Source organism: Camelus dromedarius, chromosome 3 (assembly GCF_036321535.1).
Source record: "Camelus dromedarius isolate mCamDro1 chromosome 3, mCamDro1.pat, whole genome shotgun sequence".
Classification (NCBI taxonomy): Eukaryota; Metazoa; Chordata; class Mammalia; order Artiodactyla; family Camelidae; genus Camelus; species Camelus dromedarius.
Window position 1 is genome coordinate 94,927,433 of NC_087438.1, and position 25,736 is coordinate 94,953,168.

Here is a 25,736-nt window from a genome sequence, read left to right on the forward strand (position 1 = left end):
GTTAGTCCGGGGCTCGGAGGGTGCGGATGGCAAGCCTCATTATCCATCTAGGCTCCAGGTGAAGGCAGTGATCTAACTTGCAGTACAGACTAGATAATTCTAGTATGAAAACGTGTGCCTAAAACCAATCACCTGCTTTACTCCAGCTTTACGTTTGCTTAGACTTTTTTCATTCACTGTGCCTTTTTCAGCTCATGATATTATGGAGAGAAAAAATTGCCTTCATCTACATGTGTGTCATTTGGGGAATGGTGATTTAGAAATCCATGTCGTGGTAGACTGCCATCGAAATAAAATACTTAGTAGATAGAAGGTTGAACACCACAAATATTCAGTGTGAGGACTTTTATTTTTAATACTATTCTACAGAAGAAGGAGTGTGAGTCCTAGTCTCTCTCTGACACCCCTTCTACTCTAAGGCAGTCAGTTCAGTGCCTGCCTGGCTAGGTGGCCTCATCAGCCCTGGAGTCTTGGGCCCATCGTCCAGGCGTGAGTTTTCTCTTGGTGGAGTTGACAAGAGGATCCACTCACTGATGACACTTCTATTAACTGCATTAGCTGATCACATTCCCTGTGGAACCAATCTCCCTGTAGTAGTATCTCTTCTACTAAATGTTTATTACTTAAGCTTAGTTCCCTTTTTAATATATCACAAAGTAAATGCAGCTTTGGAACCTTTGATTACCACTTAACCCATGAAACATGTTTCAAAATTTCTGCATGGTTTGGTTTTATAGGTGCTAACTTTTGCCTAAAGCTGGAGGGACTGTGCTTTCGTGGCTTTGGATGAGATGGCTGAGCTATGGGGATGGTGGGACAGCTTGGCACCTGCAAGTTCCACTCCTTCCGTTATGTATGGGCACCAGACACTCCCCCTTCCTCGGGGGAAAAGAACCCAGCTTTGCGCCTTTCAAGCTCTCCTTCTCTTTCCTTTCTCATTTTTCCTTCTAGTGACCTCATTAGCTGCCCATGTGGGCCACAAGCCAGACAACGAAGCCAGGAAACCAGAGGATGCTGAGAGGGGTCTGCAGTACCTCAGTATGAGAAGCCTTTGACTCTCAGCTACTAGCTATTTCTCTTTGCTGAACCTGCTTCATAAATTACTGCCTTCATAGTGTAACTGAAAAGTGAAGTGAGATACTCCATGACAAGGGCTTAGTGAAAAGAAAGTTCTCAGTAAATGCTGGCTCTTCATATTGTCGTTATCATGATTATTATTACCATGAGTTTGGAGGACCTGTTTAGGGCATTGCATAATTGGAAAAGGAGAAATGCTTTTATTTCCCCTCTGTTCGGTTATTGCTCAGATTATGCCTCGTGTGTATAAAATTTCCCATTTTATCTCTCCATTGTCTTGAAAAAAAGAAAAGATGATTTAAAAAAAAGCACATCTTAGCATTTTCCCTCTTATGTGGTTTTCTAGTTTTGCTGGGTATCTCAGGGCTGTTTTCTTTAAATGTGAGAAATGATCAGCTGCTTATTTGGACAAAGTGGACTTTAGGTCATGCTAAGTAGAAAGAAATAACCGCAAAGACATGCACCTTAAGCAGTCTGTACCTTGCTGCACGGAGCAATCCAATAGGCTATGGCGAGAAAAGGGAGGCCTAGGGAGACTCCAAAGACAGCCAGGAATTTCACAGCGATAGACTGTTGACGTAAGCCTGAGAGATTTTCATACCACATGGTAAGCAATTGCTGTTGACAGTTAGGATGAGCAACGAACTGTAAAAACAAAACAAAAACAAAAACGAAACGCAAACAGGAAAATGGCATTGGTAGCACTTGAACAGTATATGACCTATGAGTAGCTTGGGGCGTATATGTTCCCCCCCAGGGGTGGCCTGGGTGTTCGAGCGGGAGCAGCTAAGTCACATACCTGCTGGGCCCTTCTGGCTTGGAGGTGCTAGGGGTCTTTGTGCTGTGGCCAGAGTCCTTATAGGACTGGCTGAGTTAGGGCTTGGCAAACTGAGGGCCTGGAGAAGTCTTGGGCATGGAAAAGGACAGCCAGCTTCTGAGTAAATGCTTGTCTCCAAGCCAAGGAGACTCATCTCTGGGCAGAGTTAATATGGGAGTCAACGTATAGGAATGGATGGAGCATGAATGGGGTTTTGGAGTCTGACATGGGTTTGAATTTTGCTCTATTTACTAGCCAGGTGGCCTTGGGCCAGCTACTTAACCTCTGAACCTCAGTATTGTATCTGCAAAACAGCCTGTCACATTGTCCTGTAGGATTAAATGAGATGTTGTAGAGAGGTTCCTCTCTCTTTTCGTGTGTTGTCTAAGAGAAAGTGCTTGCAGTGTCTCCAGAGCACATATTAACATTCCTTAGTATTTCCCCACTGGATTTCTGTAGTATTTGGCTTGGGCCCATGTTTTTGGCGTGCTGAAGCACTGAGACATTGCATCCCCCATGTAGTGGCTCCTTGCTCTACCACCTCCCTCTCTTGGAACTGCCTTGCCCTAATGCCCAGTTACAAGATGGGCCTTTTGTGGACATTTTGTATTGTTGACCTCACCCCTCTTGGTATATGTTGGAGTAGGGGTGGAATCCAAATTTAAACTGGGTCCATTAGGTTTTCTCAGCTGACTGAGACTGTGATGGAGAGAGGCAGTCTATTTACTGAGGAGTTAACATGTACCTTGAGATACCTGGGCAGCTATCTTCCATTCTGTGGAGTAAGTAGCAAAGCATGCCAGTTAAGAAGAGAGAAAGAAGGAAGTTTGTATAGAAAGAGGCTCAAATAGTGTCTGACTCTCTCTAAGGCCCAGCTCCACTCTGCCCACGTGGTCCATAGATTCATACACAGCATCTTCCTTTTTCTGCTTGATCCAGCAAGTTGACTTGAGTTGCTGCAACCAAACATCCTTTTCTGCATTTAATAGGTGCTGCTTGTTTAGTTGATTCTGAGTCCTGGCCAGTGGAAACTGGTAATAGGCAATATTTAAGTAAAATTTATGGGAATAAAATGTACACTTGAGAAAATTATACTTATTAGCTTATTTCCTCCCTTGAGGGAAGGAAGCCACTATCTGCTTTTGGCAACCCTGTTCTTTGGCCCTACTCAGGGTAGCCATGTGCCATAGGAGCTGGGACCCATGGATTAGAGCAGATAGACTGGCATTCTTTAGAGGGACTGACTTTTCAGCTGATTACCCTGGAGCATAATGTCCCAGTTTTCATCACATTTGCCTCACTGGGTCTTAAGAGGACATATACAACAATTTCTGGGAAATGCAAAACATTCCCTTTTCATTATATGAACAATATAAATAGAGCTATTAAAAAAAATTCCCAACACAGATGGCAACATTGTCTTGTTTCCAGTTTCTGAGAACTCACAGTAGCAGCCAAGTGATTTTCAAGAATGCCATCAAAGCTTTTTTGGCCCTGCAGTGGCCCCTGGTGATGCTATTACTCAAACATCAGCTGCAAATGAGGCTTTTGGGGGAGTAGTGTTATTGGATTCATGACAACCATTATGGTTTTTTTCCTTCAAGAACAAGAGCAACAGATTCTCCTCAACCCAGGTAGGAACCTCCAGGCCATTAGGTGATACGCTTTCCTGTACCCTTTCTGGCTCACAACAAAGCAGAGCAAACAGCAGTGTCATGTAGGTGTTTTACTAATTCTCAGTGCCTCGTCACAACAAGGTGAGTTGACCTGCAGGCATGGAGGGCAGTCAGTTTTGTTTTTCAATGATTAGCCTTCTTTGGATGCTGAAATGGCCCTGCTCTGGAGAAATTCACAGTCTGATTAGAAGGTGAAATGTAGACCCGTGAAGTAGCCGAAGACCACTTGGCACACCCTGCTCTGGAAGGACTCCCATCCTGCCCCATCATTGGCCTCTGTCTTTGGGGGAAAGCCCATCCATGCTGCTTCTGCTGCCTCCTGCAGGCAAATCAGCACAACACACTGGGCAGCAGAGCAGGTAAGAAATTCTGAGAGAGAACACAGTGGGAACCATTCCTGCTTGCCCTTATGTGCCTCAGAGGAGGGCAGTGGCCCAGCTAAAACAAGGGCGTCTCTCTTGAGACTGTGTTCTCTCATTAGACCTTTATTAATTTCCACACTGGCATTTCTTCCTCTGTAATAAAGTCACCTAGCTCCAAATATGCTATTTATTTGTAGACAGACTTTAGAATATAATGCTTCCAGAAAGCTGACAGCAGCTGATAGCTGAAGCCCAAATTTTTATTTATCTTTATGTGGGCACTTTTTTGTATTTGTAGCAGGACTTCGAAGACAACGTCATGACACACAGTTCAATGTGTATCAAAGATTTTTTTCCCACTGTGCTTTTGAAGCACAGAGAAACATCATTCCTGACCCTAGGAAGAGGAGAGTAACATGAGGCACGCCATCAAGACACAAAGAACACCCTAACCAGTAGGACACTCAGTCAGGGAACAGAGGCAGCAATAACTCCTGGGGGACAGGTGCGGGGGAGATTTTCAAGAGCAGGGTCAGAGAGGAACAGAGGAAGAAAAGCCCACAGCTAGACAGAATAGAGTGGGAACTCAGAAAACTGACATGGTTGTGGGCCTGCTTTCTTTGGCATCTAGCTCACAAAAGGATAGAATGATCAAAAGATGGATCACACCAGGAGGTTTTCCCAGGCCATTCCTGCCCCTAAACCATTCCTGTCACAGAGCATGGAAGAACTTTTATGAAAGCTCTTCAAGGGAAGACCTGGTCTGACATGCCAGTTATACTGGTGGCATGTTGAGCAGCCTTCGTGTTCAGTATAACAGCATTTGTACCCAAAGCTAGTTTTCTGTTACTATCTCACCTAAACTTCCTTGTCCTCCCAGTGCCCGGTGACTTAGAGAGACTGTAATACTGGCATATGGAAACTCTTGGGCATGTTGGCCAAATCTTGGCTCTTACTTTGCTTTTAACTGATCCATGGGCTACTAATTTTCTTTTATAGCCTGAAGGAAAATTATTCCCTTCACTCTTTTCCCTGCTTTATATTCATTCACATGGAAATATCTAATATTTTAAGAATAAATAGAAGAGCTGTCAACATTCCTTAACTGTTTTATGGGATGTTAACACCTTTGGGCCATATATTCACATTATAACAGGGCTAAGATTTTCCTGATGGAGGGTGTTTAGGTGTGTGGACTGGTGCAAGGCTGTTTGGGTTCAAGTCATGGTCCTGCCACATGCTGGCTGTGTGCTCTTGGATCATTGACTCTTTCCATGCTTAGCTTCCTTTTCCTGTAATATGTGCCTCATAATGAGAATTAAGTGAGTTAGTATTTATAAAGTGCTTAGGACAGTACCTGGTGAATAATAAGCACTGTATTAGTATTTGATAAATAAAAATAAGGCCATGACTCTCCTTTCCTTTCCCTTTTTTTCCTCTCCCTTTGCCTTTTATTTCTCTGCCCTCCATCCCACCCCCTGCAGTTCTGCTCCACACTCCTATCTTTATTCTGACCTCCACGTTGCTTCAGCGGAGTTTCTTGAAGTGTTGGTGCCTTTGGAAAGGTTCATGTAGCCTAACAGGTTGTTGAGGCCATTCCCTCTCTATCCAGCTCCTCCCTCCTCATCCTCCAATGAAAATGCCACTTGGTTTATCCAGACAGTTAGCTGAAAGTGAGCTGGCCTGTGCAAGGGCAGTCAGGGTCCCCATCACATCTGTTCATCCATTGCTGATGCTCCCCTCCACTCTGGAGCCCTCCTTCAAGGAGGCGCCATGCAGCTCACTGAACCTGCACAAATACTCCTCCTCCCTCCTAATGCCCTTCCCCTCCTCCACCTTAAAAGTGGTTAAATCAGGGATTTAGCCCTCTTTTGAGGGAGGGGAAGAGGGCTACATCTGATCTCAGGCTTTGAGGCTATGTGATTTCCATATCCTATAGGCACAGATTTTTCTCTCTGACACTAGGCCTCATTTACAGAATAAAGAGATGTGGCTGTGCATGATTTGATAAGCTGAAGACTAATGTAGCTGAAAAAAATTTATGAAATCCAATGCTTATAGAGAAAGTGACTTTATTTTATACAGATAAACTACCAAAGGCTGATGTCTAATGTGACTGTGGTCAAGATTTCCCGCTTAGCTCATCACTGGCCTTTCCTTATTGGATTTCTTTTTTTCCCTGCCCTGGAAACTGTCTACGTAGACCAAGAGAGCCAGCTGCTGTACCAGTTATCAAGTGGGTTTTCTTAATATGGACAGTCAATCTGAACTAGAATAATTCTGTGGTGCCATTTCCTATTTGGAGCATCTTGTAGAATTGGGTTCGGTGGTGCTAATGTTCTTCCCTCCCATTTTGTCTTGGCAAAGCTCTCAAGCCATGGAGGTTGAGGAGGAAAGAAGAGAAATGGAAATGTCAGTCAATGACTAGTTTAGTTTGTTGGTCTGTTCATTCATCCATTCATTCATTCAACAAACTTTTCTTCAGTGCCACCTCTCACCAGACACTGTACCCAGCACTGGAAATACAGAGAAGTTGCTGTCCTTATCCACACAGAGCACTCAGCTCTGTTGGCCCTCCTGGAGGAGAATGCTGACTGTGTGATTGCCCAGTGCTCATCAGGAGTCCTGCCACAGCACTGAGCTGAGAGGGTGCTGATGAGGCCACCTGCTTTCCAGTCTGGCAGTGGTGTGTGGTGCCAGAGTCCCACCATGGGCTTAGAGTGAGCTTCTAGCTGACTCCAAGTGACTGCCTCTGCTCTTTCACAGTGTCACAGAGAGGCCACTCTCCATACCTGGGCAGTGACTCTCTCCACCCCACTTAGGGCTATGTCTTAGCCTGAAACCAAAGGAGAAATGGAAGCAGCTTCTAGCAAACCTTCTTGAATTATGTTGAGCTACTCTCATTCCTGAGCCTTCCCTTCCAGCCAGGCTGCTCTCCATACTGTTCCCAGATATGGTCTTTGTAGCCCCCTGCTGTGTTCAAGGAAGGTCCATCCTGATCCTCTGTGGTTCAGTTGCTGGTCAGCCTTCAGCACCCAACTTTCTCTTTACATTCAAGTCCTACCAAGTCCCTCAGCCCCCTGAGATGTCCTGGACTCTTCTGGGTCTTGTTGTGTGGCCCCCTGGCTTGGCCATCATGGTGGTGGGTCAAGTTCTGAAGAGCTGTGCTGGTATGTGTACATCTGCTCTCTTTTGCTATTTTTAAGCTCTTTGAGGGAACCAACTATCTTTGTGTCACCAAGAGTGGGCAGCCTTATGTTTTGCATGTAGTAGGTGCTCAGTGAACATGTTTAGTGATAAATTGTGCTCTTCCCAAACCTCTGAGATTTGCTACATGATTTTCCCTGTGAGTCATCATTCCAAAATGATTTCTAAATATGACAGATCCCCTCTTACTCAGAGTCTGATGAACACTTAACTGTCTTCACATGTTTGCTAGAGGGCAGACAGGGAAAGGTGATGAAAGCTAAAGCAGGCTCTTGTCTTCTTGTGGAGAAGATTGAAATGCAAGGCTAAAGCAGGGTTTGAGGAATGTCTTTTGGACTGGATGAGGATCATGTAATTTCTATGTATGTCACTACCACTGCAAACTGAGATCAATCCAGAAAATATATAATAGTAATTATTTTTATCATTATATGGGATACCTGATGTTTATTGATTATTCTGTGTCAGGCTCTGTGCTTAACAATCACTATATTTGTTAACCCTCATATCAGATCCTTGAGATACACATTATTATATCCCTGTTTTAAATATGGGAGCGTGAGACACAGAGAAACTTGGTAACTTGCCTATAAAACACAAAGGTGATTATAACAGGGTCTGGCCTTAAACTAGTTTTGTGCTTTGAACTAGTATCTTTTATTTCCACAAGGTAGATTTTTAATCAGGCAGACATGCCAAAGTATAAGGGGCCAACAATGATTTCTCCAAGCCCACAGAGGCCAGGGGACCTCATGATTCAAGTTGCTGTTAGAACTCCCACATCTCTGCTTCTGCCTGTGGGCCAGTCAAATCCCAGTGGATATAAAAACCAGGAATACACAAGGGGGAGGGCTTGAAACTAGTTTCCTCGACAACTTCGTCATCCTAAAAGAAGTGAGTCATCATTCTGAAGATGAAGTCTTTGGCTCTCTCTCCTGCACACAGGCAAGAGCAGCAATAACTGATTCAGCAATAACTCAGCCTGGTCACCACTTTGTCAGGAACCAGGTTAATGTGGAGGTCACTTTAGCCCAGATTTACATCCTTGAGAAGTGCAGACCCCAGCCAAAAACCCGCTTTGCTGAGAGATCTATTTAGGAGCTCCAGCCTCTTGCTAAATCCCATCTGACACTGAATCTTACTAGGAAGAGTTGTAGTTTCACAAAATTCTTTGAGCCTGAGGTCTGACTGAATAATGTTCCCCAACTGGATCCATAACTCTGCAGACCTTCCCTGGTGGCTGTGCTAGAACATGCACAGCCTCTGGGGTCAGCCTGCCTGGGTACCGTTTTTGGCTTTACCACTCACTGACTAATGAGGGACAGGGTAGCTTAACTTTTCAGGCCTCAGTTTCTCCATCTATAAAATGACTATAAGCATGACCATCTCAAAGGACGTTTCAAGGGTTCAGAAAATGCAGTTCCAGTTTTTGGTTTATGGTTCAATTTTCAAATGCCACAATACTGCTTTGTTGTTGTTGTTATTGGTAGAGTATTTTATTTCTGCAGTAAAAGTCAGAACACATTTTTATCTTAAGCCCTGTCCAAAGAGTTATGTCATGCATTAAAATTTTTAATCAGTCAAGAATATGCTCACTTAGAGTATTCCTCTACATATTTTTTATGGTTTTTAAGTAGAGAAAGAAATTTGATTGTCAATAAAAGCAAAGTTTTTCTTGCAAGAATAATTCTGTCATTCAAAGAGTTTATCAACTAGGAGAACATACATCCAAAGATACTGATATTGATATAGGAAATCAACATTTATACTTAATTAAACAACAGAAGACAAAGACAGACTAAAAATGCTTTCTTGAAATATAAAACACAGCCTCCAGCCAATACAAAAATTGTAGTCCTAGGTTGATAGAGCTAGTGGTAAGTGGTAAGCTGGAGTAATCATACTTTTCTCCAGAAGATTTTCTTAAATTATCAAATAAAATATTAGGTCAGTTGTAGATGAAAAAATAAACTATCTGGAGTTTACCTATAACTTTCTTTTATGATTCCAAATTTTCCAAGTTTCTCTCTCAGAGAAATGTGCATATAGCTCAGCAATGATATCCTTGACATGCTTTACTTTTTAAAATCACTTTACATTTTACTTTTATGTAATTATTTTAAAAATAATGCTTAAAATTAATTTCCCTCCTATGAATATAATGCTGATATATGCATAACATATATTTTGCCCATATTTCATCTTTACTTGATGCTTTTATTTGTATGTACAGTTTTATATTTGAAACATGCTTAGGATTTTGTGTCTCTTTTTTAAATTAAAAATTTTAAATTCTTGGCACTTGAAGAATATCAATATTACCAGTATTTTGATGATAAGAGAAATAAGTGCTGAAATAATGGTATAACCGTTGGTTCAAGAATTGCTTGTGACCTAGATATTCCAGGTCCTGGCAGCTGGTAAATACAAACCTGGCCCCATTGGTAGACATGCTTCCATCCATCCACCAGATAGATAGTAAATGCCGATTGATACTGTGCACCAAGTGCATTCAGGCATGGAGGACACAGCAGCGAGCAAGACAGTCAAGGCTTCTGCCTTTGGGAAGCTTATTAATTCCCAAATCTTGATGGTTTGGAGCCCTTTCAGGCTATATAGCAGGGTTTGGTTTTGTTTTTAATCATTCATTGCCTCCTCTTAAGCTTGATTGAAGTATCCTACGTATGAAATGTTTTCTGAAATACCCCTTTGTAGCTAGTCCAGTGCATGGGCACGACGGCTGCTGGGCGTCGGTAGCTCTGCTCTGGCTGCGCCCCCCCCCCCCCCCCCACTCCCCATCAACCCTCTGATCTCTTGTTCTGCTTGCATAAAGCCTCCTGGCTGGTCCGTGCCTCTGCAGAGTATGTCTAGCCCTCTGCCCTCTGCTTTGCTCTCAGACTTTCTCTGAGTTCTCTGCTGCTGACTTTCTTCTCCAGTTCTGTTGCTGGGCTGGTGGACCCCCATGTGGTGGTGGGCACTGAATTCCTCAGGTCCTTGAATGCCTCCTTGGCATGTGGGGCTTCTACTTTCTTGGCAGGGATGACCACTGGTTCTCCATCATGCCTATTTCCAGATTTCCATCTGTTTACCCCAGAAATGGCTGTCTCTTCTCATGCTTTTCTAGAGGGCAGCAACCCAACAGGGTCTCTGGAAGTGATGCCTCGGGTGAAGTAATGCCTTCCATTGTTCCATAGTTTCTTTATTTCAGGATTCAGGCCTGCATGATTCTGCTTCTGATGCTCCTAAGTGGAGGAGTACTTGTCTTATTTCATTTTATTTGACTACATGAGTTAGCCTCCCGAAAGCTGGATGGAGAGGGATTTTAAAACTGAACCAGTACTCTTAGCTCCCTACACACAGCTCATCTTGACTCGTGGGGAGGCCGAGGAGGATCTGAGGGCCACTGTCTGCTGAGCTCAGATCCCCTGCTTGTCCCTCACACACAGATCTTGGCCAGATTTCTCCTCACTTCTAGGAATTTTTCTCTCAGACTTCCCTTAAAAATTAACCTTATTTCCTATTCTGCCACCTCCTACCACTGACCTGACCAACAAAGTTAACCCCTTTGTAGACAGTGTTGAAGTTCTTTTTCATGTGGTTCTGGGCCACATAACAATAAAGTGTGTCAATTATGAACACCCCACTCCTCCCAAATCACCATAATTTTTCACTTCTAGAGCACAGAGAGAACTTTTAAAGGGTGTCTCCTATTCCCCTCTGTCACAATGCTCATTTCTACCCTCTGATATTTTTAAGGACATTGTTATGTAGACAAAGAGCCCGACACATACCTTAGCTAGGTACTTAGTAATGTGGGTTTCTTTTCTCTTGGTGATATCTATGCCTGCTGTTACCCAAGGCTTCCAGCCTGGACATCCTCAGTGGCTCCTTTCACTTCTCTGATAAGTGTGGAAATTCATCACACCCCAACACTGGGAAGCATGCAGCATTTATTTCTGGTGAAGGCACATTTTGGTCATGGAGGCGACTGCTAGCTCTCTGTTCTTAGATGTCAAATGAGAGGTATGAATATTCAGCAACCAATGCAAAAGTCCCCTTGACACCTCTGTTTAGTATTTGAAGATGCAGTAGTCTCCTTTGTTATTCAGGGGGCCAACCCCCAAGCTATGAGATCTATAGAAAATTTCTTGATAGGTTGAGTTGATTTTGGTCAGACTTTGAATGCTGGGTTTTTTTTTTTTATCAGTCTATGGCAAATAAAATCTCTTTCAGCATGTTCATGTTCTTTAGAAGTGGAAACTGAGTCTTATAAATTACTGTGATGTATTTAAAGTTATATCTGTGTATACATAAATTTATGTCTATCCATCCATCCGGAGAATACCTACTGAACCAGATACCAGGAATACAAAGGTTGCGTGTAATATCTCTCAGTATTGCTCTCATGACCTTCAAAGTCTAGTCAGGGAGACAAACAGGCAAATTCAGTGTAGCTCAGTCAGTGCCATAACAAAGGTTAGCAGAGAAGAGGCACCCAGCCCAAGAGGGGATGTGGAGGGACAGTAAGCAGAGGCTTCCTGGAGGAGGCATTCTTAAGCTGAGCTGTGAAGGCTATAACCAGGCCACCAAGAGAATCAGGAAGGGTCTACTGAGGAGAAGGAGCTGCTAAGAGTTTGGGCTTCAGAGGCAGATCTTGATTTAAATCTTGACTCTGACTCTGAGCTGCATCTGTTTCATCTGAGGATGAAAATGAGGATGACAGTATTGATGGTGCAGTGAATGAGCACATTCAGAACACTTGAAGTGGTGGGGGGCAGTTTAAGCACTTAATAAATTGTTGTTATTGTTGTTGTTATTATTAGTGATGCCTTAGAGCCTAATGTGTCAGGTGAGGTGCAGGTATCTCAGGGTGAGTGGACCATCAGGGAGTGATGGGAAATGGGAGCTGCTCAAGGGGTCTTGCATCATGCTAAGATGGAAACTAAACATGACTTGGAAAAGCAGGTACCTTGGGAGTGAGAGAGAGTTGTAATATACTTTTATTCTACATGTGGGCGAGATGCCCATCGTGTAGGTTGTATGTGCACACACACTTGTCCCCAGCTCTGCCCACGCTGTCCTCCCACTTAACAAAGAGCAAAACGACATCACTTAAATTACATCATCGGATAGTCTCAAAAGGCTCCAGGGGCACCTGATCCATGGAACCTGCCTAGTAGACAATGATAATTTATTGCAATGTCCGGAATTCATTTTACAACGTCTTTAAATGTTAATGATCAATAATGTAATTATGACGGGGAAAGTTCCTGGGCTAGTTGTGGGTTTAATTTAATTTACAAAGCCATCTGGAGCTATGCAGAATACTTTTTACATTTTTTCCAGACCAAATTTGGATAGCATCTAGTCACTGTAATGTAAAAAACATGTAGCAAAGACACTACCCCTAAGCTCTTAGAATCTAGAAGGGAAGCCCAGGGACCTGGGTAAAAGGACAGGAAGGGACTGAGTGATAAGCAGAGAGGAGATCTGTTTTGGTTAGGATGGTCAAGGAAGGCCTTGGTGTGTTTCAGGAAGAATGAGGAAGCCAGTGGGCTGGATCATAATGAACAAAGAGGAGAGTGGCAGGATGTGAAACAGGCAAAAACCAGATTATCAGAAGTCTGATAGACATAGGGAAAAAATGTGGTATTTTTCTAACCATAGTGAGTGCCATTGGTCTGGCCTCTTGTCTGGCTGAAGGAGGCTTGATTCTTAGTAGAGACCCATCCTTACTAGCCAGATAATGCCCCTTCCCTGCTCTTGGGGAGATGATAGAGGGGAGATTACAGAATCCACCATCATTCTTGCACCCTCTCTATCTCATCCTCAGTTCACTGAGCTCTTGGGCAAGACGTCCCTCCTCGGTCCTCATCTCTTATCTGCCTTGGTCCTCTTCCTGTGCTCTTCTTTCTGAGAGGAAGAAGCATCCTTTGTAATCATAGCTGGCTGCCACCTGTGCTGTTGATTTTCCCTATGGCCTCCTGACTGTCTGAAGCCTGTTTCCTGAACTCTGCTGCAATGTTTCTCTCAAAATTTCTTCTGGTTGTCAGATCCACCAGTCTGTTCTAGGTCTTCCTTCTCTGTGACAGCTCTGTAACCCAGGTGCCACCTACCACTCGCTAAGGAATGCCTTCTCCCTTGACCCCTTCTGTATTGCTGGGTGTCTGAGTAACCTGCCTGGGAGGTGAGCCTGTCTCATTTTCTTAGCCGAAGGCTCTTCACGGGAGGATGAGTGGCGTTTTGCCTTCTGCCTCCTGAGGAGGTGGCCAGGAGGGCTCTGGTGAGCCAGGTGGTCCTGGCTCAGGAGGAAATTCACAGTTTCTGGAGGCTTTAGGGATGGTTTTCAAAACCATATGCTGCCTTTTTTTTTGGGATCAAGGTCCAATGAAGGGGAGGGCCTTGGGGGAAGAGGGCACCTGGTGGTGGAGAGACACTCCCTGAAACCTCGTTGGCTTTGGGAATTTTCTTTGAGGTGTAGACATCAGATTCCACTTGAACTCTCTTCTCTGGAGATAGAATGACCCCAAAACGGGGTTAATTTCAGATTGCTGGGGGGATTGACCAATGCCAAGGGGTCTTTTGTGGAAGTTCAGCATCAGTAGGCCTAGAGATCTTGATTCATTGGAAACTCCATAGAGGAAGGGGTTTTTGTCTGTTTTGTTTTTATTATTCTCAGCACCTGCTGTAGTATCTGGGATATAGTGCTCAACAAACAAACTGTTGAATAAATAAAATGGAGCCACAACTTGGACAATGGTAGTGATCCGTGTGTGTTAGGGGTATAATGTGTCCACAAGGAGAAGGGCATAGGCCAAGAGCCCTCTTTGGATACACAGATGAGTCTTCAGGCCTGTGGTGTGACGCAGAAGACAACACCCTAGACTGACTGAATTCTGACAGGCAGAATTTCCTGGCAGCCTGGGTAGGAGACATTGGGCCAGATTTCACATGATTTAGAAAAATTAAAAAATAAGGGTCAGCATTTATTGAGCATTTATGATGCACCAGACATTTTTCTAAGTGATTTTCACATATTAATTTAATCCTCACAATATTTCTGTGTCATAGGTAAAATTATTAGGTTTTTTTTTTAAAGGGAGGAAACTGAGGCATGGAGAGGCTGAGTAACTTGTCTCCAGTCACACAGCCAAGATGTGAACCACCCAGGTATTCTCTCTCATTCCAGAGTTTCATCTCTACCAAGTAGCAGATAAGATGTGAGATTTCTTACTCTTGAGATTCGTGAAGCAAATTCATACTGGTTGTACCTGTTGCTTCACAATTACATACTTAAAACTGTATATACATTCATGTATTGTTTATATGTAACATTCTAATAGTATAATATAATAATCCAAACAGAACAGATTATGTTTAGAAATAGAGAATTTTTTTTTCTAGCAATGTTGTATAACAACCTGGAGTGAGTTGTGCCTTGCCTGCCAACCAGATAATATGTAACCAGTTCCCTAACTAGTACCTGCTGCAGATCAGAATAATTCCTGAAAGATAACATTTGTAATGTGCTAGAGGCCCATATTTATCCAGTACTTACTATATACTGGAACTTTGTAAGGCAAGTATTACTACCCCTACTTGAGAGATGAAGGAAAAGCAAGGTTAAGTGATTTGCCCAAGGTGACCCCAGGCTGTCTCATTCCAGAGCTCATGATTCTAAGCACGAATCTACACAGAATCTTTTTTCCACATCATGTGGAAAGGTCTGTTTTTCAGTAGAAATACTGATTCTCTGATTATCTGGAAGGGAGTCAGTTATTTCAGGTAGAAGTCTTTAACAATCATGTAAATAACCTTTAGGATATGCGTGCACTGTTTATGAATATGCAATTATAATAGAACACTATGTATTATGTATATGGAATGTGTATGCCCCCTGCCCTCATAGTACACTGTCACTTTTCTCTGGACAGTGGTCTGTTATAAGGTAAGGATCTGTAACTAGTGCTAATGGATTTGGTTGTCTGAGCTTTGTTTTTATAAATCTTTTCTAATGAGTCTTACTTTTACTGAATTTCAGCCTGATGGTCATCTCTGTTAGGGCAACTTAAGATCGGAGTAAAGCAATTTATCCTGTGGTTGCTAGGCCAGACTTTCACAGGAATTTCCAGGCTGAACTTGTGCCCTCGATTGAAAAGTCCTTTTTTTTTTTTTTTTTTTTTAAGCTCCAAATGACGGTTACGCAGATTCCTCCCTTTAGTGATCACAACCACTGTCTTACTTTGTTTAGGCCCTCATCACCTCCCACTGGCCTTCTCCAGTAGCGTCTTAGCCAGTCCCCATTCTCAAGTACACCATCAAACCGTGCTACTAGAACTGTCTTAAGGAAGCAAGGCTACCTTCAGTCACAACATGTTATTGACTTGGCCACAAATGTGTAAAAAGTCCTATATTGCACTAGAGTCATACACATCAACATGGAAAAGATCAAGGGTCCAGTATGGAAATGCTAAAGGATATTCACCAGTATCTTTTGGTGAATGTAGTAGAGTGGCTGTGGGCAGAGAGAACTCAGATAGAAAATGCTCATCTTCCTAGGCACCAGAGGAATGAATTTTAAAATAAGCATAAGATATTATTTTATATCTATTAAATTAGAGGAGAATATCCTAATAATACCTAATGCTTGCAGAGTAGTGAAACCAGTTCAGCTGTATAACACTGTTGACATTGAAAATTAGTATAGCCTTTTGGGAAAATAATTTTGCAGTGTATTCCACAAATATTTGTATTCTTTGACCCAGGAGCCTCATTCTCAGAAATTCAGTTTTAGGAAATAATAGAAAAGAAGGAAAGTAAGTGATATGTATGGAGATAATAGAAAAATATAACTACATATAAAAAGTGAATATGCGCCAACAGAGGAGATACAAACGAAAGTATATCAATCTTATGCTGACATAAACATAGTAATCATAGAAAAATATATACTTTCTAATGTAGGTAAATCAAATCACAAAATTATTTACCCTATAGCTGTAAGTATGTCTAATGGGGGAAAGAATGGGACGAATGTAAACCAATGAAAACAGTTGACAAAGAGGCACATGACTGTAGACTGTCCTTTTCCTTTTAAATATTTTTCTTATTGTTAAAATGCTATTTGTACAATAAGTAAAATGATAAATGCACACTGCAGAGACAACTCGAGGATTCCCCTTCCGTTATGGAATGAAGACCATATACTTCAGCATGTCTTTTTCCCAGTCCACCACAGCCGGCCTGCTTCCCCAGCAGGTTGTATCTCCTTCAACCCCAGTCCCCTATCCCCCACCCCATTATGTCCGCTCCACCCCAGTCTCTCTTTGCTTGTGTTCTCACCCTCACCGTCTATAATTCTCCAAACTTTATCACATCTTTGTGCTTTCCCCACTGTTTCCTCCATTTGGAATGTTCTTTTCTTTTGAGCTCTGACCCACCTTTCAGGGTTTGACTCAGAAACTTCCTTCCTTTCCTCCACAAAGATTTCCCACATCATTTTTTCCCCTGAATTAATCTTTCTTTTTTATATAAAAGGCTGGATTCACAAATATGTAGCCCTTTAAGATGTATGTTTCTGATGGCAGGGGACTAGGTCTTATCTTTTCAATGTCCATAAATTTTCTTGGTAATAGGTGTCACATGATTATTCCCTTCTTCTTCAAGCTTACAGGTCTGCCTGTTCAAAAACAGCTAATACCTATCAGAAGGGGGAGTGAATAAGCAAAGCAGTCAGAAGATGATGCATCAGATGGATTTATTATGGAATAATAAGTATGAAAAGATAAATTGATTGTAATTCCTTCAGGATGCAATTTGCTGGCCAAATTGTTACTAATTTTGTTAATCAAACAATGATATTTTGTTTTTAAATAAAATAAGGCCATTAGTTATGATCTGAGTTTCCATGAACTTGGTGCCAGTAGTTGTAGGAGTTCCAAGAATGAGACAAGTAATGTCTAGTAGCTCATGGTCTCCTATCCTACTCATCTCATTTTGATTCTCAAGAGAACCCTGAGAGTTTCCTCAGCAGCTTTTGGGAATGCATCTTACCTTGAACATAGGCTTTTGTTGTATTTGAGAAAAATAAAAAGATACAGTGCATTCATTCATTCAACCATTCACTTATTCAGTAAGTATTTCTGAGACTCTTTAGCTTGCCTGGGTCTGTTCTAGGCTAGAAATACAGTGGTGAGCTGCTGCCACAGAGTTTACTGTGTTGGGGGAAATAGTAAATAAGTAGACAAATGGAACAGATGATATTGACTACCAAAGAGGAGACTGCAATTGAGAGTAACTGACGACAGAGAGAGCAACGTGGCAGCACGTCTGCAGTGCTGCTTATGTTCCAGAGCTCCCAGTGAGTCAGGCTGAAGTCAGGCTTCACTGAAACCCCGTCTTTGCTGCTGCTTCTGCCCACTGCTGTGGTGAGGAGGAGGGGAGGGAGAGGGCAGAGGTAGGTAGACCAGTTAGAGGCTACTGCAATAAATCAGGCAAGATAGGACGATGGCTTTGATTACGATAAGTTAAAGCATCTCTATTAAGCAAAGATTTCATTCACAATTGTACTTAGAAAACTCCCCTTCCATCAAGAAATTTCCAAGTGACCTTAGGCAGATGAATGTTAATAAAAGAGTAAAGCATTATAGTAAGTAATGGGAGGAATATATAAAGGAGCAAATGCTCATTAAGACTCTGAATCCATATATGAGCATTTAGTATAGAAATAATGAGACAGAAATATGTAGTTGGTCTTTAGCTTAATTACTGGAGTGAGTTGGGGTCCTTGAGGGTACTGTAATTTCTAAGATCTGTTTGACTCTGGGATAAAAGTGACAGTTTGAAAAGGGCTCTTATTCTTTCCACTTTGGGCTAGTAAATGCATCTAATTTGCATCTATTTCTTGGAGGCAGTGGGGATTTGTGTTCCTTCCTTGAATGCTCCTCAGATTCCTCTCTTCTTGTTGACCCCTAAATCAGGATGTAATAATAATCAGCCTCTGAATACCTGAACAAGTGCAGCACATGATCGATACAATGATAGCTACACAAGCTAAGGCTACAAAGCTTAGGAAACATGAGAACCAAGAAGAAAAAATCCTTCAAAGGATTATCCTTTCATGCAAATATTTATATATTCAAAGAACTGAACAAAAGGCAGCAAAATAACCAAAAAGGCAATAGTTTTCTGCCTGGTTGTGACACCTTTGAGGAACTGAAATCTCTTTTGCAAATGTGCAGTAGTATTTGCTCTTTAGAGAAAGTTGTGTCAGATGATTCTCAGCAAGCCTGAGAAAGGGCGGAGAGGAGGCATCAGGCACTCTGCTTTTCCCTCTTCACGCTGAGCCAGGCAGGGTGTGGGGCCGGCCAGCAACTCGGCCAGTGGGTGGAGCAGCACTCCTGAGACCCACTGTGGAACGCTCAGTGGCCTGAGCTCCCTGCTGGAGTTCAAAGGCCCTATTGCCTCTCCCTGCTGTGTGGGGCTGCCTTGGGAGCTACCAGCTGCTCTTTTCCATCCTTAAAACTCCTAGGCCAGAACCAGTGTTAAGGCTTCTCTGCATAATGAGAACCCTTTTTCAGGGCTACAAACTTGAAAGGGATACAGGTCAGCAATGAAGGGAATGGAGATGGATGGCCCTTTTCTCTCAGGCCAGCCTGGAACGTCGTTTGAATTCTGTTATATGGATTTTTAACTGTCAGGAGAACTACAGATGTTCAGGGTGCATGAAGGCCCATGGCTTCATGCCTTACACCCATCTAGCTATTCATTTGCTCATCACGGAGCCTGCACATCTATGTAGTGTGAGTACTGTTCTCTGTCTTCAGAGACCAAGGTGAATGAAGAGAGGTCCTACTTGCCGGGAGCTGAGTCTTTACAAAATTTAGACTCATTAGAGAGCCTTTCAAAAACACAGTCCCTGGGCTCCCACCCAGAATTGGATTAGAAACTGGGTGGGGCACAGAGGCTGGCTGTTTTGTTTTTTTTTTTTTTTTCAGAGCTCCCAGGCGGTTCCTTTATGCAGTTAAGTATGAGAATTTAGTTTGTTCTAGAGAGATACATGGAGTTTAATTTTGTTCTAACATTGGGTTTGGTCTAGATAGATGCAGTGCATCCTTGCAGAACTACAATCCCTGCCCTCAGTGGCTTACAGTTAAGGGCTTATAGCCTATATCCTGAAAAGTATTCCAGGATTCTCAACAGGGGATGATTTTGTCTCCACATCTTCCCCCAGGGACAGTACAGACCATATCTGGAGACATTTTTGGTTGATACAACTTACGGGGAGGATACTGCTGGCATCTAGTGAGTAGAGGCCAGAAATGTTGCTAAATATCCTATAATGCACAGGACAGTGCCCACAGCAAAGACTTATCTGGCTCAAAATGTCAGTAGTGCTGAGGTTGAGAAACCCTGGTTTCATTTTAGGGGTAGTTCTGCTTGTAAAATCAACATGGCATACAGGTTCCATTAGCTAATATTTATTTGCACTTACTGTTTTCTAGCTACTTTGTGTTTCAATAGACATTGATTTTTGTTTATTAGTTACCATTGTTTGTTCCCCTTATGCAGATGAGAAAACTAAGCCCCAGAGATGAAATAACTTATCTAAAGCCACCTATCTAGCAAAGGGAGGACTTGGGATTTGCTCACGTGCAGTCAGGTTTCCAGCTACAACAGTACACTGCTGCCCAATAGGTTCTCTGTTTCTTCTCCTGTGAGTTTTTCCAGGCAGCAAAGGGGTACATACCTACTTGCATTGGTCCTTCTTAAGATTGCTGCTTGAGAAAAACAAAGCTACTTTTCCTAGGCAAAAGATAGCCCCTCTGAGCTGAGAGATGAATGGACATGGATCATTTTTGTGCCTTGTGGCCAGGCTAGGGCCTTGGAAGTGCCGAGAGGAATCCCCAAAGAGGATGCTGATTGATGCTTTTGATACGGTTGGATTCCCACAGCGTGTGGCAGCTCCTGGGCATCCTGCTGTGCAGTTTGGGGGTAGTGCCGGACCAGCCAGACTGTGTTTGTGACAGCTTTGGTCTTCTTAACTCTGAGCATCTGTTAAAGCGATGCCTCAGCAGGAAAGCACAGTGGGAGAATGTCTGCTCAGAGCATGTGAGCATCTGATTGGCCTCTCAGATGTCCACTAGAAAGCTCTGGCATCCCCGTGTCCCCTTTTCTCACTGGCCCTGTGCTCTGTGCAGACAAAGGAAGTGAAACAACCCCTGTAGAGGTCAGCTGCCCTCTCTAGTGTCCCTACATGTAGTCACTGTACTAGGGTGAGGGGTTTCAACCAGTTTTGCATCTACTGCTGGGCCTCGTTGTCTCTCTTAGTACAGAGTTAGGCCAGGCGGCTCTTGAGGGTTGGAATAGCAGGCCAGCAGATATGTAACTTCAGGCATGTTACTAAAGCTGTGTATTTAGTAAGTGGAGAACGTGAGCTGGCAGGCTCCTGGCCACACAGCTGTATATTGCTGCACTCAGGTTCTATTTTCTTTTCCTGGGAGTTTTTCCAGGTAGAAAAATGGGCCAACTTATGGCATGACTGTGAAATGTGTACAAGATGGTGATTTTTAGAAGAAAGAAGCAAAGGGACATCTGTTGTTAGAGGCCCTGGCCCAGCTATAGACAGGATGGTGATGTGGGTGGAATGGCCCCCCACACCCCTCTCCTCTAAGCTTGCCCTTCCCTCTGTAGCATTCTTCTGTGAGGGAGCCTTCTTTGTGCTGTGGGCATGTGTGGTGCACTTCTGGGCTCCATGTCTATGAAGGAATCTTGAAATGAAGTTCACAGCAGGAACTGAGATTGATGGAGGACACTGACTTGGTGTGTTACCATTTTTCATAGAGATTTTTGTATTTTTATTGAGAACACAGGCTATTGCCAAATAATTTACACTCTTTAGTCTAAGCTGGGCTGTTGGATCTACTATTCAGCTTTGTCTCCCATCTCCCACAGGGTCCTTCCCAGACTTTCTGATTAAAAAAAATTTTTTTGTAGGCTGCCTTTTACCTCACAGAGTGTTTCTGCTACCTATTTACAGAGAAGCTGATGCTCTTAATATGAATTCCCTCAACTTTTCTCCTATTGGTAGTCATTAGTGCTATTTGCCAAGTAGCCCCATTTTTTTCCCCTCCTTTCAAACATATGGCAGGATTATATACTACATGCTGGCCCCTCTTGTTGTGGGGTGGGCGATGTGACTAACTGTTGACAGTGATTTGTAAGTAGAAACGGTGTGTGTTTGACCTCCAGGTAGAAGCATTTAGTTGCTGGTGTGAGACTCCAGAGCTGGATTTCCCTTTGGTGGGGTGGAAACATTTGAGGTGGTGGCTGTTCTCTCAGCCTGAATTTCTGAGTGAATTCTGTTCCAAGATGGAAATAGGATGAGCAGTAAATAAACTTCTTTTGTTAAAAGCCACTACAACTTTGATTTTGCTTGTCAGCACAGCATAGCTTCACCTTGATTAACAGCCTATTCTTTTCCCCCAGCAATTACATGGCATCTGTACTCATCCTTTTGGCCTTCCAGCCCTTCTCCGAGGAAAAGCTGTCTCTCCATCTATCCTAATATATGCAACCACTCTGATTAAAGTCCTCCAGTGGCTTTCTATTCTTACAGACAACAACATTCCCCCCACCCCTCTTTAGCATGATCTACAAGCCTCTGTGCGGGCTGGCTCCTGTCTCTTCTTTAGACTCATCCCACACCCTGCTGTTCCTCAGGCCATCTAACTCGGCCACATTCACCCTCTTTCAGTTCTTCTTGTATGCTGTGTTTATTCTCACTGCAGGGTCTTTGAACATGCCTTGAACAGCTCTGGACATGTTCTTTCTGCCAGAAATGTCCTCCCCACTTCTGGTTAACTTCTCTCAGAGCCAGCATGAATTCCTCTGAAAGGCCTTTATTGACCTCCCTGATTAGATCACATCTACCTTTAGAGGTTATAATATATTTTTCTCTTCCATGACACTTACTTCAACTGGACCATTACAACTTATTGGTGTGCTGTTTTGATTAATATCTATCTTCTCCATGATGGTAGACATCATGTCATTTTTATTCACTACCACATCCCCCAGGATTAGCACAGCATACTTTGTAGGCACTCGGTGAAAGCTTGTTGAATGCATGACTGTGGATACGGTCATACTGTCTAGTTTGATAACCACTAGCCACGTGTGCCTGTTGAAATTTTAATTAATTAATTAATATTAATAATTCAGTTTCATAATTATATTATACCTATTTCACGTTCTAATTAGCTGTATGAGGCTAGTGACTGCCAGATTAGACAGTAGAAAGTAGAACGTTTCCTTTGTCATAGAAAACCTTTGGGTAGTGCTGGCAGGATTAAGTCCCAGTGCTTGTGCATGGCATACGATGCCCTCCAGGATCTGGTTCTGACAGGCTTTCCAGTTTGTTTCTTTCCCACAGTAGTGCAGCCACAGGGAAACACTCATCCCCCTCTAAACGTGTTCCTTTTCTAAATAAGCTCCGTCTCAAGAATTTCCACTTCTGGGAAACATTTCCTGAAGTCCATACTGAGCTGGTCAGTGCTGCTGCTGACCTCCATGCTGCCCCCCGCCCATTCATGTTTGCCTTGCTCAGGCAAGATTATAACCATTGGTTTACACATCTTTCTCCATTGCTACATGAATCCCTCTAGGGTAAGGCCTGGTCTATGTCTTTTCAGTCTTTCCAGTGCTCAGCACAGAGCTGGTGCTGTAGTAGACATCATTGAATGTTAAATGATGAGTGAGTGAATGAATGAAAATCACAGGGGATATTTCCTTAGTACGACAGTGCGAAGAGAAAAGAAACTGTGTTACTGAATAGGACTAGTGAGGGTCCCACCTGCCTCCTTCCTACCTCCCACGGTCCAGTCCCAGGTCTTTATTTCATAGAATAACCCAAGAGTGTGGAAGAGTCAGGAAAGAGCATCTCTAAAATCCTGGGGCTTAGAAGGCTTGACTGAATAGAGCTGCTTCTTGAGGAGGTCAGGGGGTCTCATCAGTTGGAAGGAAAGATGGTTGGCACCATGATTATATCCTCCCCATGCCAGGATGCTACAGCTAGGGGCCACCTGGAAGTCTGAAAGAGGTAACTGCTGTGAACTCCACTTTGCTCATCTAGGACAGTGCAGACACTCTTGCTGCTATAGTCATAGCAAACCTGTCTGCACCTCACCTGCTGCACTGATGGCTCTTTGAGGGCAAGACTGTGTCTTACTGTCCTTGGGATCAGTGTCTGTAGAGCTAAAACAACTCGTCAGCTAAAACTAACCTCCCTTATTGGTGATACTGCCTGATAATAGACATGCTTTCTGCAATGAGAGTAATATAATTTTGGACAAACTATTCACGTGTTTTCTTTTTTAGTAGCAGACCTTTGCTTAATATTGTCCAAAGGGGCCTCCATCTTTTCTACAGGTGTAGTTAAGGCCTCTGTTGTGCAAATAGGATCTCGTGGGTCTCTTTGTCTCACTTTCCTTTGGCAGTTAAGCCTGGAGGACCCATGCCCAAAAAGTTCTTTCAGTGAATAGGAGAGTCACCTGATCCTCAGTAAGGCAGACCTGGAGTCACGAAGAAGGAAGAGATGATGTAGGGATAAGGAAGGAAAATAGCATCCCTGTAAGCCTAGAGATGAAGAAGTGATAAAGAGGAGAAAGGGAGGGATGAGAGTGAAGGCCCCAGATGTGAGTCTTCAGTTATACAAGTTGAACAGAGCACTAAGGATTGTGTGTTGGTCTTTGTGACCAGTCACTCAGTCCCCTTTCTGGGTGCACACCGGGCCCAGCTGAGACTGAATGGATTCAGAGACTGGTTGTGTGTTCCCAGTTCGTGGGACTGGACTAGCAATGAGGAAAGATGTGTGAACCAAGGGTTATTTAGAGTTGACACGTGGGGAGAAGGGAAAGCCTTTAAGAAAGATATTTAGGTGTGGTTTCCTGGAGACAAAGATACAAATCGAGAAGGTAGCAAGATGTCCGTTACTCACATTGGCCCCAGAGGAGGAGACTAAGGCCTGTATATATATTGGGGCCAAAGGCCAAAGCTGGAGGGATTGTTTTCTTTATCTTTACCAGTGAAGCACTGGTAGAGTTGCTTCTGAGTTTACCTGTGACTCAGTCTGGGGAAGAAGCATCCTTGCGTCTTCACAAGGAATGCTTGCCTTCTGAAGGGACGGGGCCTATAAAGGCTCAGGTGGACAGAAATGGTTAACAGAAATGTCTTCTGTAATGTGAGCAATGACTCTAAGCCAGTGCAGTGTGTATATTAATATGGTCTCACTTATACCCACAGGCTGGTGAGGCCTGGGCTGTTTGTGGCACACATGCTTTATTCCATTTGATTTTCATCACAATTTAATGAAGTAGGCATTATTAACCAAACTTTATAACTGAGGAAAGTGAGACACAGAGAAGCTAGGTGACTTGCTTATTAAGTGATCCCCTTAATAAGTGGTTGGACCATGATTAACCTCAGAGAGTACTCTCTTAGCCACTTTTCCAACACTGCCTTCCAAACACAATGGTTAACGGTTCAGGTGACACATCCACCTAGGCCACTGGGGAGGTTGTCTCCTGATTAAGTCAGAAGACATGGAGAACAACCATATCCTTACAAGGCCTTTGGTCTCTGGGGGAGGAACTTTAAGCTATAGGGGTGATGTCCTTACAAGGGAACATTTCTGACATTCTCTGGGGAGAAAACAAAGGACAAAGGAATGTCTCTGGGACAGGAGGACCTCTGTATCTCAAGGAAGGTGGCATCACTGAATGACAGTGATGATGCTTCCCTGTGGAGCTGCAGAGACCTTTTCAGTTTCCAGAGCAGTTCCTCTCATAGTAATTCGTATGCAAGTTCACAGAAAACTTTGTGAAGCAAAAGCTTTATGTCCATTTTTTAGATGGGGATTGAGGCCCAGAGAGCTCCAAAGACTTATCCAGGCCCACATGGCTAGTGAAAGTAAGACTCATGCCAGAAATCTGGTCTCCTGACACCCTCTTCGTGATTCTTTCCTCTTCACCAGGTGGCCCCTTGTGCCATGGTGGGCTCATTCTCTTTATCTGGTAGAGGCTGACATTATGATTGAGGCAGCCAGAGGACCAGACACTGGGGTGGTCCCTGAAGAGAGGTGAGCATTCAGATGAAGGACATGGTCTAAGGCACAGTACCAGCCACAGAGTGGCACCCGTTTCATTCAGATCTGTGTACTTCATGGATACACAGATTAGTTTCCCAAATACTGTTACATGGAAAACTAGTTGTACTAGGTGTTCCATGAGAAAAGGAGTTCTGTGATCAGGTAACACATATTGTACTCCCCCCTCCCCTTCTAGAGTTGCAATGCCTGTTAGAGGCTGTATAATGTGTTTAAGCACAGAAATCTTTCTGACTTTGCTTAACTCAAGCTCTCCACATTTATTTGAACAGAAAACATTTTTTTAAGGTCACACCTATTAGCAGTTCATGGAACTGCCAAGAGCAACTAGTTTGTTTTAATCACTGAATTAATGGTTTTATTTGCTATGTGGGCAGAGCCATAGGAATTTTTTATGATTTTGTATTTCAGTCTTAAGGCTCATATATGTGTCA

The 25,736-nt window shown here is 43.2% G+C and overlaps 1 protein-coding gene across 2 annotated transcripts in view; it reads right to left on the reverse strand.

The window, feature by feature from the left end:
- TRPC7 (transient receptor potential cation channel subfamily C member 7) overlaps positions 1-25,736 on the reverse strand; it is a 118,608-nt gene that overhangs the window by 49,567 nt on the left and 43,305 nt on the right. For both annotated transcript variants that reach the window (XM_010981813.3, XM_010981823.3), the window contains one exon: positions 1,558-1,722. In XM_010981813.3, the coding sequence (XP_010980115.1) occupies positions 1,558-1,722 (165 nt within the window). The remainder of the gene's footprint in view (positions 1-1,557; positions 1,723-25,736) is intronic.